The sequence below is a fragment of the Antechinus flavipes genome, chromosome 1, assembly GCF_016432865.1.
Source record: "Antechinus flavipes isolate AdamAnt ecotype Samford, QLD, Australia chromosome 1, AdamAnt_v2, whole genome shotgun sequence".
NCBI lineage: Eukaryota > Metazoa > Chordata > Mammalia > Dasyuromorphia > Dasyuridae > Antechinus > Antechinus flavipes.
Window position 1 is genome coordinate 708,141,045 of NC_067398.1, and position 13,887 is coordinate 708,154,931.

The window sequence follows — 13,887 nt, forward strand, 5'->3', positions numbered from 1 at the left end:
TTGTGAAGGTCCATCACCAACATGTTTTAATAATAAATGAACTTACAGACTTTGTTCCCTTGCAATGTTTACCAAAAACACATCTCCAAGCAAAAAAAAAAAAAAATGTCAGCAGCTTCTTTGGCCTTTGATGGGAGATGGGGATGCTCTCCCTTCCGACTTGATCCCTTCGCTTTCCCAATGGGAAACATCCTATTCTGAACCAAGTACTGCAGGCGGGCGAATGACACTGACATGGAACCTGGTTAGTCCCCTTCTCCTGACCCAGATGGAAGCTGAGTTCAAAAGGCAGTCTCTCTCTCTCTCTCTGCTGACCCCCACGTTCTGTCCATCAAAGAGGGCCACCATCCCCCCGGGGGGCATGAGTGGCACCCCGGACCACCCCGGGATGGTGATGTCATGAGCATTGGCAAGGGATGGCAGCACGAAACTGGAGCTGAGGGATGAGGAGGACTTGAAGACTCAGCCCCACCCCCCCAGCTTCGGAATAATACTGAGAAGTGGGGTTGGCTGGGCACGTTTTCTGATTTCTCTGTCCATCTATTCAGGCTCAAAATGGGAATCTGCCCTCATGGCTGGTGCTTGGTAAAAAGAGACCGTTCAAGTGGGTGGTATCCTCTTCTCACCTTTCGTCCCCACAGAAGAGCCAGCCACGAAAGGTACCGGGCCCCCAAATTGCCCTCCCCGGGGGAGAAAAGACATCACCAGCCCGGTTCCTCCTGGACCTCCCTAGGGATCAGAGGCAAGATCCCTCCTTCCATCCCTCCTTTTTTCTGTCCCGATGTCCCAGCCCAGCTGGAAGCAGTTGTCAGCGGGGGCCGTCTGACGGGAAGGATCCCTGCTCCCCAATGAGTGAGAAAGGGTCGAGATCGGGAACAAGCCTGAGTACAATGGACAAAAACAGACCTGCCCCCATGCATTGTGGAGATGGGAGTTGGGGGGAGGAACGGGGTCCCGACGCACGGTCAGCAATGGTGATGTGATAGCGCAGTGAGCAGCGCGGGGAGGACTCTGAGCTGAGAGATCCAGGAGCCTTTCCCACGTGGGCTTCTTTCCCTTCCGTCTCCAGTTTGGACCTGGATAAGGGTCACTTAGCTCCCATGCTTTGAGTTGACCTTTCTCTGCAATGCCCATGAAAACTGCCCCCGAGGTGGGGACCCAGGACCCAGCAGGCTGACCGACGTGGAGGCTGACCCCCTCGGTCCCCTTCCTTGGCGAACGAGCCCGGAGCTGGGTTATCTACACGGACCGTTTGGCTCTTGGCTCTCCCGTCGAACACCCGGATCCGGTCGGCGTGGTCGGCTCGTGACGTGGCTGGACCTCTGGAGCTGGGCAGTGGGCCAGCGCTAACAAACCTCGCCCCCTCTCCCACCGACAGAGAGTCCCCAGAACAAACGCCTCCCCTGCCATCCCCGAGGTGGAGCTGGATGAATATGAGTGAACGGTATTGAAGACACAAATTCCTTTCGGTCCAAATCCACAGGTCTGGACCCTTGACCTGTGACATTGGCAGTGACAGCCTGATCCCTTCGGGAATCACCCCCACCTCCTCCCTCCGGCCTTCCTGGACATCCAGCCTCTCGAGGCGCCGTCACTCCTGAGATCCCGAGTTGGACCTGGTCACGCCCAGGTTGTGGGACCCTTTCCCCACCATCTCCTGACCCCACTCCCGGTGGCTGGACTCCTGCAGACCACGGCCTTTGGTCTCAATTGGCAGGAAGCAGGAGGCGAGGGCGGCCAAGAGGCAGCAGCCACTGTACACCACCAAAGTCAAGTAAACAGATGATTCCAGCATCACCTGCAGGGAGAGACACAAGAGGCTGCTCAAAGCTCACCTTGGAACGTGGGGATCCCCTACATCTAGAGAGCGTGCTGCCCTGCTCCACGCACTTTCCAAAATGTGGCCGGAGGGCTAGCAAACGACAGGACCTGATTTCGAATCTTGACCCTAGTCCTTTGTGACTTTAGCCCCATCATTTCATCCCTTGGACTTCAGAATTTGCCTTTTTGGAACTCAAAATCATAAAAATGAATGCTGAAAACCATCTTTACCCATATCTAGAAAAAAGAAATACTATTGGACATTTTTGTCAAGTGAATTTGAGGATGGGCTAAAAAGGGCACTGAGCTTGGAATGACAGGGCCTGATTTTGAATCTTGACCCTAGTCCTTTGGACTTTGACTCCATCATTTCATCTCTTGAACTTCAGAATTTGCCTTTAAAAATGGATTTAAACTGGAACTCAAAATCATAAAAATGAATGCTGGAAACCATCTTTACACATATTTAGAGAAAGGAAATACTACTGGACATTTTTGTCAAGTGCATTTGAAGATGCATTTTGTGAAGTTTGCTCGGGGCTTAGAAACAATGCTGTGGAGAGCCCTGCCCGGCTCCCTCATTAGGACTGGCTTGCTTGGGAGAAAGGGCCGTCATTGCTGTCCCATCCCTCACCCTCTGACTTCCTCTTTTTCCTACCCATGATGTCACCTACCTGAGCAATAAATGGAGTGATGAGGGCACCCACTCTTGCCATGCCGCTACAGGTGCCCAATCCCAGGGCACGGGTAGCTGTGGGGTAAACCTGAGAAAGAACAGCCCAACGTTAAGCCCTCATCCAAGAGATCGTATCTATTTTGGTTTCATGGACCCCTTTGGTGGTCTGGTGAAGGGGTAATAAGGCTTTTAAAGAGATAAAATAAAATTCGTGGGACAACAAAGGGATACGATTGCACTGAAATGCAGTCGTCCCTTCTCCGTGCCCAGGATCGGCCAACCCTCGCCCCCGGGGTGTACCAAAGCTGTCCCGCCTTGCCCAGATCCCTCCTACCTCTGGAGTGTAAACGTAGGCAGCCTGAAATCCTCCTGAAATGAAAGCCCTTGAGATGAAGAGAAGCACAGTGAGGACACTTCTGGAGGGGGAAAGGAGAAAGAAGTGGATCAAGAGTTTGTCTGGCAGGGAGACATTTTTCAGCTAGACACCAGCAATAACCTGCGGTGGGTTCTGGGACCATTTCCCATCCTCCAAGCCTGCCCTGTTCATCCTTACTACTCCGCAAAGATCAGGGCTGGTAGAAGATAACCCTTGATGGAAAAGGGGTGGATGGTCTACAAGTCAAAGTTGAATACTGAGTCAAGGAGCATTAGGTTTGTCTTGTCTCTGATGCTCAGCATCTAGTTTCTCTGACACTTCCCTAGGAAACGAGAGGACTGGACTTTGATCTCCGGGCTCTCTATCTGTGATCTTGCTGGACATGGAGTCGGGAAGAGCAGAGTTCAAATCCCACCACTGATAATAACTATGTGATCCTAAGTGAGTCATGTAACTCTCTGAACCTCAGCTTCCTCATCTATAAAATGGGGGGAGTAGTAGTAATAGTAGTAGTAGTATGTATGGTACTGATGAGCTTTCTTATCTGTAAAATAGGAGGAGGAGGAGGAGGAGTAATAATAGTAGTATCTATGGTACTGATGAGCTTTCTTATCTGTAAAATAGGAGGAAAAGCAGTAGTAGTAATAGGAGTATTATCTATGGTACTGATGAACTTTCTCATCTGTAAAATAGGTGGAGTAGTAGTAGTAGTAATAGGAGTATTATCTATGGTACTGATGAGCTTTCTCATCTGTAAAATAGGGGGAGTAGTAGTAATAGTAGTAGTAGTAGTAGTAGTAGTAGTAGTAGTAAGTAGTAATAGTAGTATCTATGAGACTGATGAGCTTTCTCATCAGTAAAATAAGGGGAGTAGTAGTAATATCTATGGTAACAATTGAGCCTTCTTATCTGTAAAATAGGGGGAGCAATAGTAGGAGTAGTAGGAGTATTATCTATGGTACTGATGAGCTTCTTATCTGTAAAATAGGGGGAGTAGTAGCAGCAGTAGTACAAGTAGTAGTGATACTATCTATGGTATTGATGAGCTTCCTCACCTGTAAAATGGGAAGAGGAGGAGGAAGAAAAGGAGGAAGAGGAAATGGAGGAAGTAGTAGTAGTGGTAGTATCTGTGGTACTGATCTCACAGGGTTGTTTTAAGGTTCAAATGAAATACTGCATGTTAAGCACTCTGCATATTTGAAAGCATTATGTAAATAATATTAGTTCTATTAAATTAACCTCAGCATTATCAGTGTCTCCAAGTACTCTGAGTAATATAGGAGTGTGGTTAGTTTGGGATTGAGCAGACAGAGTGATGTGATGTGAGAAAAGGTAATCAAGGGTTCCCAGGGCAGCAAGGGCAGGAATCTCATAAAACAAGCAACGGGCATAATCAGTGCCCGAAAACAGGAGGTATCTGCAAGTACCGACCACCCGTCAACACGTATTTAAGTACCTACTATGTGCCAGGCACAGTACTAGGGGTTAGGGTCCCTGCCCTCATTCAATAGTATCTTATTTTTTTCCGAATACGTGTAAAAATCTTGCCCTCATTTTAAAGGGAAAGAAAACAGGTGCACCTAGAGGTACAGAGAAAAGAACTATACTTGTGGGAGGGGGCAGGGCGGCCTCCCGTAGGAGACAACATCTGAACTAGTTTGAAGGTCCCGGAGCTTTCCCTCTGAAATCCTCCGCAATTCACCCCGCACGTGTTTTGTATGTTTGCTGGTTGTCTCTCATTGACTGTGAGCTCCTAGAGAGCTGATTTTGCCTTTTTTGTATCCACAGCGCTTAACACGGTGCCTGGTACATAATCGGCATAATCGGTGTTGAATAAATGCTAATCGATTAACTGAGTAAAATGTTTAATTTTCTTATAGTCCTAAAGATATAATCAAATAATAATAACTGCCATTTCTATGCGCTTTTAGGTTTTCAAAGTTCTTTCTACATCTCATCTTGTTTGAGCTTTACTATAACCCTATGAATCAGGCTCTAATGGGTATTGTTGCTCCCATTTTACAGATGGAGAACTTGAGTCTCCTAGAGCCATCTACCCACAGTCACAAGCCTAGGAAGCGTTGGAAGTAGGATACGGATATGGGGTTCTCCTGACTCAGAGTCCAACAATTTATCCATTATATCATACTTGCCTTTCCCAACCTGGTGGTCAGGACATGGGATGGTTGACCCCCTAACCCATTATCCATATCCAAGCTTACCTTCCAACACAGATGAGCAACAGGAGACTACAAAAGGAGAAGACGAAAAAGGAAAGGGCCATTGTTTTCTTCCGGCCTAGGCGATCGATGATCCACAGAGTCACAAGGATGCCTGTGGAGAGAGGAATAACAGTACACAGATCCCTAACAAATTGGGGTTTGGGAAGGCTTCGGAGGCCCAGGGAAGATCATCAGTGGTTCTCTCCAGCCCTTTGGCTGGCTGTAGCTAGGAACATCCGAAGCACCATTTTATGAATGCCAGATCTGTAGAAACCATTCCAGTCCCCTTAAATACATAATTCCACAGTCTAATTGGGGAGGTAAAGTCAGAGGGAGCTGCGGAAGGACCAGTCTCCCAGCTTAGAACAGGCTAGGAAAGCATTCACCTTAAAAAAACTGAACCTTGTGGGGGACAGGCCGAGTCTTCCCCACACTCCTGACATTTTCTCCTTGTTCTATTACTGACCTCAAGGCCACAAACTGCTCCTACACTTGATTTTCCCATTTATCAAAGTCCCTCAGATTTTAGCACTCTGTAGACAGTCAGCACTGGGCTGTGTGCATCTCCTGATCTGGCCCTTCCACATCTGCTCCCAGAAGGGAATGGCCCTTTAACCTCCTGAGTTACTTTTTTTTTACTCAGTCACTTGACCATGATGGATCTGCGTCTGGCATGATGGAACGCGGGATTTCCAGGTAGCCCACATCACAAACGTCTCTTTCACCGACTCTAGAATTACCATTACCATGTTTTTAAGAGTCAAAAGTAATGTTGAGGAAAGCAGTTTTACTACAGCCTTGGATGGTTAATTAGCTATATCCCTTGTTAATACTTTTCATTATTTTTCTTTCAGTTTCTTTCCCCAAATTCTCATGGATGTGTACTCCTGCTAAAAGAGTGTGGTCTAGACTCGGTGAACAAGTTCTAGAGTTCTCGTTTCTTATTATTTTATATCTGTGTTCCTCTGCATCTCATCACATTCTAATCCTGAACCAAGATTCTGATTCAGAGATGCAACATACAACCACATGGCCTAGATGCCAGCAGTATCTGACCCCTCTCTCTCCCTTCCTCCCTCCCCCTTCCTTTCTCTCTCTTTTCCTTCCTCCCTTCCTTCTTTCCCCTTTCCTTCCTTCCTTCCTCCCTCTTTCCTTCCTTCCTTCCTTCCTTCCTTCTCTTCTTCCTTCCTTCCTTCCTTCTTTACTTACTTCTTTCCTTCCTTCCTTCTTTCCTTCTTTTCTTCCTTCCTTCCTTCCTTCCTTCCTTCCTTCCTTCCTTCCTTCCTTCCTTCCTTCCTTCTTTTCTTCCTTCCTTCCTTCCCTCTATACTTCCTTCATTCTTCCTTCCTCCCTTCCTCCTTTCTTCCCCTTTTCCCTCCCTCCCTCCTTCCTTCATTCCACATGCTTCTTTGTTGTTGTTCATTTATTCAGTTCTGGCTGATTCCATGGAGTTTTCTTGGCACTGTTGTTGATTGGTTTGCCATTTCCTTCTCCAGTGTATTGAGATGAATAGAGAGTCTCAAGCTAACAAGTTTTTAAAGCCAGATTTGAACTCAGTTCTTTCAGACTCAAGCCTGACATTCTGTCCACTGTCCCACCTAGCATTAGCGCAGATAAGTAAGAGGTAAATGAACTCACGACTGCTCCAGGTGTGGGAGGAGCACAGGTCAGTCAGAGAGTGGCCCCTGATCTGTGCTTCGGCCCCCTCTCTGGAAGTAGATGGGTCACCTACCTGGAAACTCAGATAAAGTCGTCAAAAGCAGATCCATGTAATCTTCCTCAGTTAGGTACTCACAAGCCAGGCTACACTTGGCCTTCACAGCTTTTCTTCTGCTGGACACTGAGGCAAGAAGAAAGGGGAAAGGAGGAAAAGGACATTTTGATGCTTCATCTAGGACTTTTAGGATTACTTACTGTCTTGTTCCAAATTCAATAACAATAAACAACATTTTTAATAATTAGTAAAAAGTGGGTTAATTAACATTTAGGTAACATTTTATGGTTTGCAAAGGCCTTTATGAAGATTATTTTGATTCTCACAATAACCCTGGGATGTAGGTGCTATTATTGTTCCCAATTTACAGAAGAGGAAACTGAGGCAGAATTAGTTAAGTTTTTGAGGTCAAATTTGAACTCTGGTCTAGTTCTTTGCACACTATAGCGCCACCTAGCTGCCCATCCTAGAAGCATAGTCAACCAAAAACAAATTGCTGCATTGACCCGGTCTCATTGTGTCTAATGGTCCTTCACCCCTCCGTTGGGAGGTGAGCAGCCTCTTCACTAGTGGTCCGCTGACATCATGGCTGGCCGTCGCGTTTATCAGAGTTAATTGCTTGTTTTCCCAGTACTGATGGTATGGTAGAAATTGTGTTTTTTGCTTTATATTGTTTTTAAACAGAGACGGGATGAGAGGGAAAACCGGGAGGAATCAGAGAGAAGGACGGTTCTGAGTACGACAGCTTTAACTTATGATTTACATCAGAAGAAAAGGTGAGCGGCAGATCACGGCAGAGAGCTGGGCTTTTGTGTACAGTTCTTGTTGTTCCTCTATGAATAAAGAATCACCCGCTTTATTGGGTGTTGGCGAAGTCCACAATAAACACATGAGGAAAAATGTCGACGAGGGCAATCGTTCCATCCTTCTGCGCAAAAGTCCTTGGAACATTAAATATAAAAGAACAACAGAGGGAGAGCCAACTGTACCCAGACCATTTCTGTCTGAACTCGGTAAGATGACGGGAGTACTGAGGTGGCTGAGAAGGGCTCAATTTTTATAGAGCTATAAAGCTGCAAAAGCACTTTATATACGTGATATCATTTGGTTGATCCAAGAAGCAATTATTAAGCTCCCAGTCCTTATGCCAGGTCAGCTAAGTGGCACAGTGGTTAGAGCACTGGAAGACTCATCTTCCCGAGTTCAAAGCCTGCCTCAGACACTTCTAGTTGTGTGACCCGGGGTAAGTGACTTAAGCCTGTTTGACTCAGTTTCCTCATCTGTAAAATGAACTAGAGAAAGAAAGGGCAAAACTGCTTTGATATCTTTGCCAAGAAAACCCCCAAAGGGGTCATAGAACGTTGGACATGACTGAAATGGCTTAACAATAACAACAACAACAAAGCCTTTATGCTAAGACTGAAATAAGAGGGTTATCCCTACCTCTAAGAAGGTTGCTTTCTACCAGGGAAGAAGATTATATATATATGTAACAATAGATAAGTTATATAGTATCTACTATATGCCAGACACTATACTAAGAGCTTTACAATTATTATCCCATTTGATCTTCACAACCACCCTGAAAGGTAGGTATTATTGTTACCTCCATTTAACAGATGAGGAAACTGAGGCAAACAGAGGTCATGTGATCACACAGTTAAGAAGCATCTTAGACTGGTTTTGAATTCAGGTGTTCTGCCCGCAGACCTCATCCTTTATCTATTGCACCACCTTGTTCCCACAGTATAGTCTATACAAATGTAAGTAAATATAAAGTCCACGTAATGTTAACACATTGTAACTGTTAATACAACTGGGAAACACTAACCATTGAGACTCAAATTCTAACTTAATTTCTGACTCCGACACATAGTTTCTGTGTGCTTTTCTCCCAATCACTTAGTATTTAATGCTATATATGTATATACACACGCATATATAGTATATGTACTAATAATCTCTCAGTCTCAGTTTCTGCATCTCTAAAATGGCCAGCCTCCTGCAGGATCTCTCGGAATCGTCTCTTCTTGGCAGAATCCAGACAAATCATGTGAATAGGCCACAGTTGAGGAAGGATCGTGGGTACTTTCCATTCATCCTGGAGCCACTGGGCACAGCGGGGACTAAATTAATTCCTTCAGCACCACACTCCATGGACAGAGGGTGAGCAGCCATGCTCTGACCCGCCCTCCTTCCTGGAGAGGGCAAGAGCTTGGCCACTGAATCCTAAGTTCCGATGGTGGACACACCCGGACCCCCTCCCCCAGCTCCCAAATCATTGCTTCAAACCGTGAGCCCTCAGCCAGGCGGCCATCCCATGCTCCGTGATGAAGACACAGCGACAAAGGCTGGGCGGGGGGACCTTGAGGCTTAACAAGAAAGCTTCCCTATTGTGTTTGATCCATAAAGTACTGACCAAGCCTGAGACTAGGCCCAATACCCTTATATGTATTTAATCATATTTGTACAGGCTGTCTATCCTGCCCCTCCCACTTCCCCAACAAGAAGCAACCTGGTATGGTGGACAGAGATCTGTCCTTAGAGCCAAAGTATCTATGGTTTTTACTAGCTCTATGATCTAAACCCGTTCCCAGCCCTGACATCCCCTGTTCTAAGGTCCCTCCCAGCCCTGACATCCCCTGTTCTAAGGTCCCTCCCAGTTTCTGATTCTACAAATCTCTGGTTCTAAAATATTTCATTAGAAAATAAGAAGCAGAAAGCGTAGATACTCACTATTGCAGACATCTCCTTCCTGAAAGAACTCTGTAGTAAGCAAAACTAATCCATAGTATGAAAACGCATTGGAAAACCTGTCAGGGAGGAAGTAAAGAGACTCGGGTGAGGAGGAATGGCTATGAAGCTACTCATCCCTCCCTTCCCCCCGCACATTATCCCTATTTCCTCACAAAAATGGGTTGCACAAACCATCCCAGGGACCGATGACTTCTCAGGGCCCAAAAAAAGGGGGGCGATCATAGGAACATGGTGACCATGAGTGCTGATCCGGGGACATCGAGAGGGGCAGCTGCCCTCAATTTCAGAAAGCATTACTGGGTCGATGCACACAGAACCACAAGAACTATTCTAACGTGATCGTCCGTCTCCAAATCCCCTGTAGGCAGACCCTGTTTGACTTTTGTTTCTACTTTCCTACTTTCCCTAGCACATAGCACCGCTCTGACCTGTAGGTACAGAGCAGGAACATAACATAAACATTACACAACAACATCATATAACAATTCGTGCTCGCCGATTGCTAAATGGATGGAGACGTAACGTCAACACTTGAAAGAGCCCAAGACGTCATTGAGCCCAATCTTCTCTTTTTAGAAGTGAGGAAACCGAGACTTGGAGAGATAGGACTTACCCAGGGTCACACATTCTATGTCCCTTTTAAATACTCCCATCTCTACAAAATCATCCTCAATGCCCCTTCCCCACTGACAATGACAAATTCTGTCTGGTACCCATTTAAGACTACATTTTCACACACTGAACTTTGTCTCCACCCATCCCCTTTACAGTTTATCTATCAAAATAGACTCTAAGCCTCTCCAGGGCAGAGCTAATACGTTCTGCTTTTTGTTTGTCACTCTGACTCACATCCAAGGTGCTCCCTACTACCAGAGTAAAACTAGGGCAGGGCAAGTGAATCTTTCCCCTAGGGTGCTGAATTTAGAGGGTGTGCCCAGCATCAAGCGTGGAGAATTATTCTGAATAACATGTGGAGATTGCCAACAGTCGACTTTCTTCTCGATGTTAACAATGAAAACTATATAAAAGCAGAATGGACTTTTTTTTTTTTTTGGGGGGGGGAGGCAAACAGGGTTAAGTGACTTGCCCAGAATCCCATAGCCCATAAGTGTCTGAGGGTGATTTTAATTCAGGGCCTACTGACTCCAGGACCTGTGCTCCATATACTGTACCACCTAGCTGCTCCCGGAATGGGCTTTGTAAGGAAGGAGCAGGCTTCCCTTCCAGGCTGGCCGACTCTTTGTTGGGATATGACCCGAGTCAGGTTGGCTGGGCTCTGAGGCCCTTTGAAACTGGGAATCTGAATTTCTGAATCTTAAATCTAGAGCTAGAAGTCTAACAGTCTCATTTCAGATGAGGCAACTAAGGCCCATGAGGTTAAGGGGCTTGCACTAGGGGTGAAAATTGAGTGTCTTTTCCATCAACTCCCTCATCATATAATTAGTGCCTAATTCATGAGAGCTGCTAATCCATAGCAGATGGAAGAGTGGGCTGACCTCCTTCCCACGCTCCTTCCATGCTGTGGCTCCCCTAGAGAAATCCATTGTTCTTTTCCCTATATCAATCTAGCTCCCTAGTGCACAGGCTATAAACTGCCACCTAAGGAAATGGGAATATCACAAGAGCCTGGGAATTGCTAATAAGACTGTCTTCAAGAAACACGGAAGTCCTTGGGGCCACATGGTCAATGGGATACAAACATCGGAACAAGAAAACGTCTTACCATATAAACCACAGCAATAAAGTCGTCCATCTAAATTGGGGTGTGAAAAGGTCCCTAATTTTGCCTCGGTCTTCCTGTTTCAAAACAAAGACAAGGTCTGTTTACAATTCTCGACTCAAAATCAGTTGCTCTCTGAACAAGGAACGGGCTTATCATTTAAAATCAGTGGGAGTAGACAAGCTCGTGGAGAAAATGTCATTTATACTTTCATTATCAAGGTGAATCATTTGTTTTTGTCAAAGATGCTGTTTATTAATGCTATTATTTTCAATTGCTTTTCAGTCCTGTCCTCCCCATTTGGGTTTTTTTGACATGAGTAGAATGGTTGGCCATTTCTTTCTCCAGCTCTTTTTATAAATGAGTAAACTGAGGCAAAAAGGGTAAAGTGACTTGTCCAGGAAGATATATCTAGTAAGCAAGGCCAGATTTAAACTCAGGAAGATAAGTCTTCCTGATTTCAGCCCCGGTGCTCTATCCACTACAGCACCTATGTGGTAAATAAATATCTAGTCCCCACGGTCCCCTTTGTCTTACAAAAAGTTCAGCATATACTTTAACATATTTAACATATATCAGACTACCTGCCATCTAGGGGAGGGGGTGGGAGGAAGGAGGGGAAAAGTTGGAACAGAAGGCTTTGCAAGGGTCAGTGCTGAAAAATTACCCATGCATATGTTTTGTATATAAAAAGCTATGATAAAAAAAAGTTCAGATTCTACACTGGACAGCAGAGGTAGCAAGGACTGATTCTCCTATATTCTATATTCTTGGGATACATGAAAAAGAATAAATTTTTCTCTCCAGGGAGCTTGGAAAATTAAACCATAAAATTTAAATCATAAATTTAGAACTTTGCTAAGTTCTAATGAGGAACAAAGGCCTGGAGATGTTCCATAACTTTTCTTGAGTCACCCAGAAAGTAAACTGCAGAGTGAGGATTTGAGTCTGGATCCTCAGACTCCCAATCCAGCTCTCTTTCCACTTCCACTCGCCCAGTCCTTGTCAGCTGCAGCCCCGTCTGGACCAGCACATTCAAAGCACTGACCTGTCTGGAAATGATCAATTTTCCCAGGGGCATCGGCGCGCCATTCTCTGTGGCGATCCTCTTCAAGGTGGCGATGGCCTTTTCCTGGTTCCCAGATAGCACGTCATACCTCGCACTCTCAGGAAGCCACTGGGAAGGCAGAGAACGATCAGACCCAGAGCAGAATCAGCGTAAGACTGGACAATGACCGAGCCCCAATATGTGGGGCTGATTGTCAGGTCAATCCCAGCCAGTCACTGCCATACCCAGAAAGTCATTCCAGATACTCCTCTGACATGGAAGCTCCCTAAGAGCAGAGACTGATGCCTTTTTATCTTTGCATTTCCAAAGCATTGGATGGTACCCAGCATCTAGTAAGCATTCAATTTGTTTGATTCTGGATACTTGATGACCACAAGGGAAAATGGGAAGTAGAATACATCCTGAGTTAAAACTTTGGCTACACCGACTAAAGTAGGATTATATGAGTCAGGAAAGTTGGGATGGTTTGCAGAGTGGGATATGTTGATAAGATTTGAAGCTAAGTTAATACATTCATTTTTACATTTATCATCAAGATAAATCATTTATTTTTTGCACACAATGCTCTGTTTATTAATGTTATCAGTAAATAATTATATGTTTGGATTGTCAATCGAAAAACATGTATTAAGCACCGACAATGGGCCAGACACTTGGGATATTTGTAAAGTTTGGTTTCCACAGTTGAAAAACTCGGAATAGATCTTGGACCAGTTATAATATTGAGCCAAATTTTATTAATCGCCATAGTAAGGAAAAAATGTTAGGTTTTTTATTTATTTATACTGGAGCAATTGGGGTCAAGTGACTTGCCCATAGTCACCTAGTCAAGAGTGTTAAATATTTGAGGCCACATTTGAACTCATATCCTCCTGACTTCAGGGTTGTGCTCTATCCACTGTACTACCTAGCTGTCCCAGAAAAAAAAAATGTTTTAAATCAACAAGAATCCTTGTGGGAGGGCAAGGAGGAATTGGAGAGAGTCAAACCAATGGTCTACACTATTCCGTGCTCACAAAAAATTTTCTTTGGCCAAAAACAAAGGATTAGTGGCTAAGAGTCTAGCAATGAGAGAAAGTTCAAGAGGGCTTTATATACTGAAAGTTTGGGGCTTGAGTAGTAAACTCATAGCCTCCAAGGTTGTCAACTGAAAAAAAGAGCTAAGAAAGCTCGTGATTTGGGGAAGGAGACAAGTAAGAGCTTTTACAAAAAGACAAATAAAAAGTCAGGATAGGGGTTCTCCAGAGGACAAATAAGGAGTAACAGATGAGAGGTTTTTATTGCTCCACATTCATCCACTGGACATGCAGTTTGGAGTGGATCCTGGGCTGTGACCCATGCGTAATTCTAATTCCATAAAGATATGGCAGACATTCAAACCCCCTGGGGTCAAATTTTGATCACAATGCTCTTGCTACTGAGCATGCTTAATTAGCCTTATTAATGTAAGCTTCAGCTCCCCAGGAGGAACTTAGACTTCATTAACATAACACGCAACACATGATCCGGGAGGGGAGCCATATTCAGAAGTG

The 13,887-nt window shown here is 45.1% G+C and overlaps 1 protein-coding gene across 1 annotated transcript in view; it reads right to left on the reverse strand.

The window, feature by feature from the left end:
- Nucleotides 1-13,887, reverse strand: part of SVOP (SV2 related protein) — a 54,357-nt gene continuing 40,470 nt past the window's right edge. The window contains exons 9-16 of the mRNA XM_051972981.1: nucleotides 12,335-12,463; nucleotides 11,290-11,363; nucleotides 9,546-9,622; nucleotides 6,828-6,935; nucleotides 5,096-5,207; nucleotides 2,832-2,913; nucleotides 2,496-2,585; nucleotides 1-1,798 (exon numbers count right to left, since the gene is read on the reverse strand). Coding sequence (XP_051828941.1) covers nucleotides 1,592-1,798; nucleotides 2,496-2,585; nucleotides 2,832-2,913; nucleotides 5,096-5,207; nucleotides 6,828-6,935; nucleotides 9,546-9,622; nucleotides 11,290-11,363; nucleotides 12,335-12,463 — 879 coding nt within the window. The 3' untranslated portion in view covers nucleotides 1-1,591. The remainder of the gene's footprint in view (nucleotides 1,799-2,495; nucleotides 2,586-2,831; nucleotides 2,914-5,095; nucleotides 5,208-6,827; nucleotides 6,936-9,545; nucleotides 9,623-11,289; nucleotides 11,364-12,334; nucleotides 12,464-13,887) is intronic.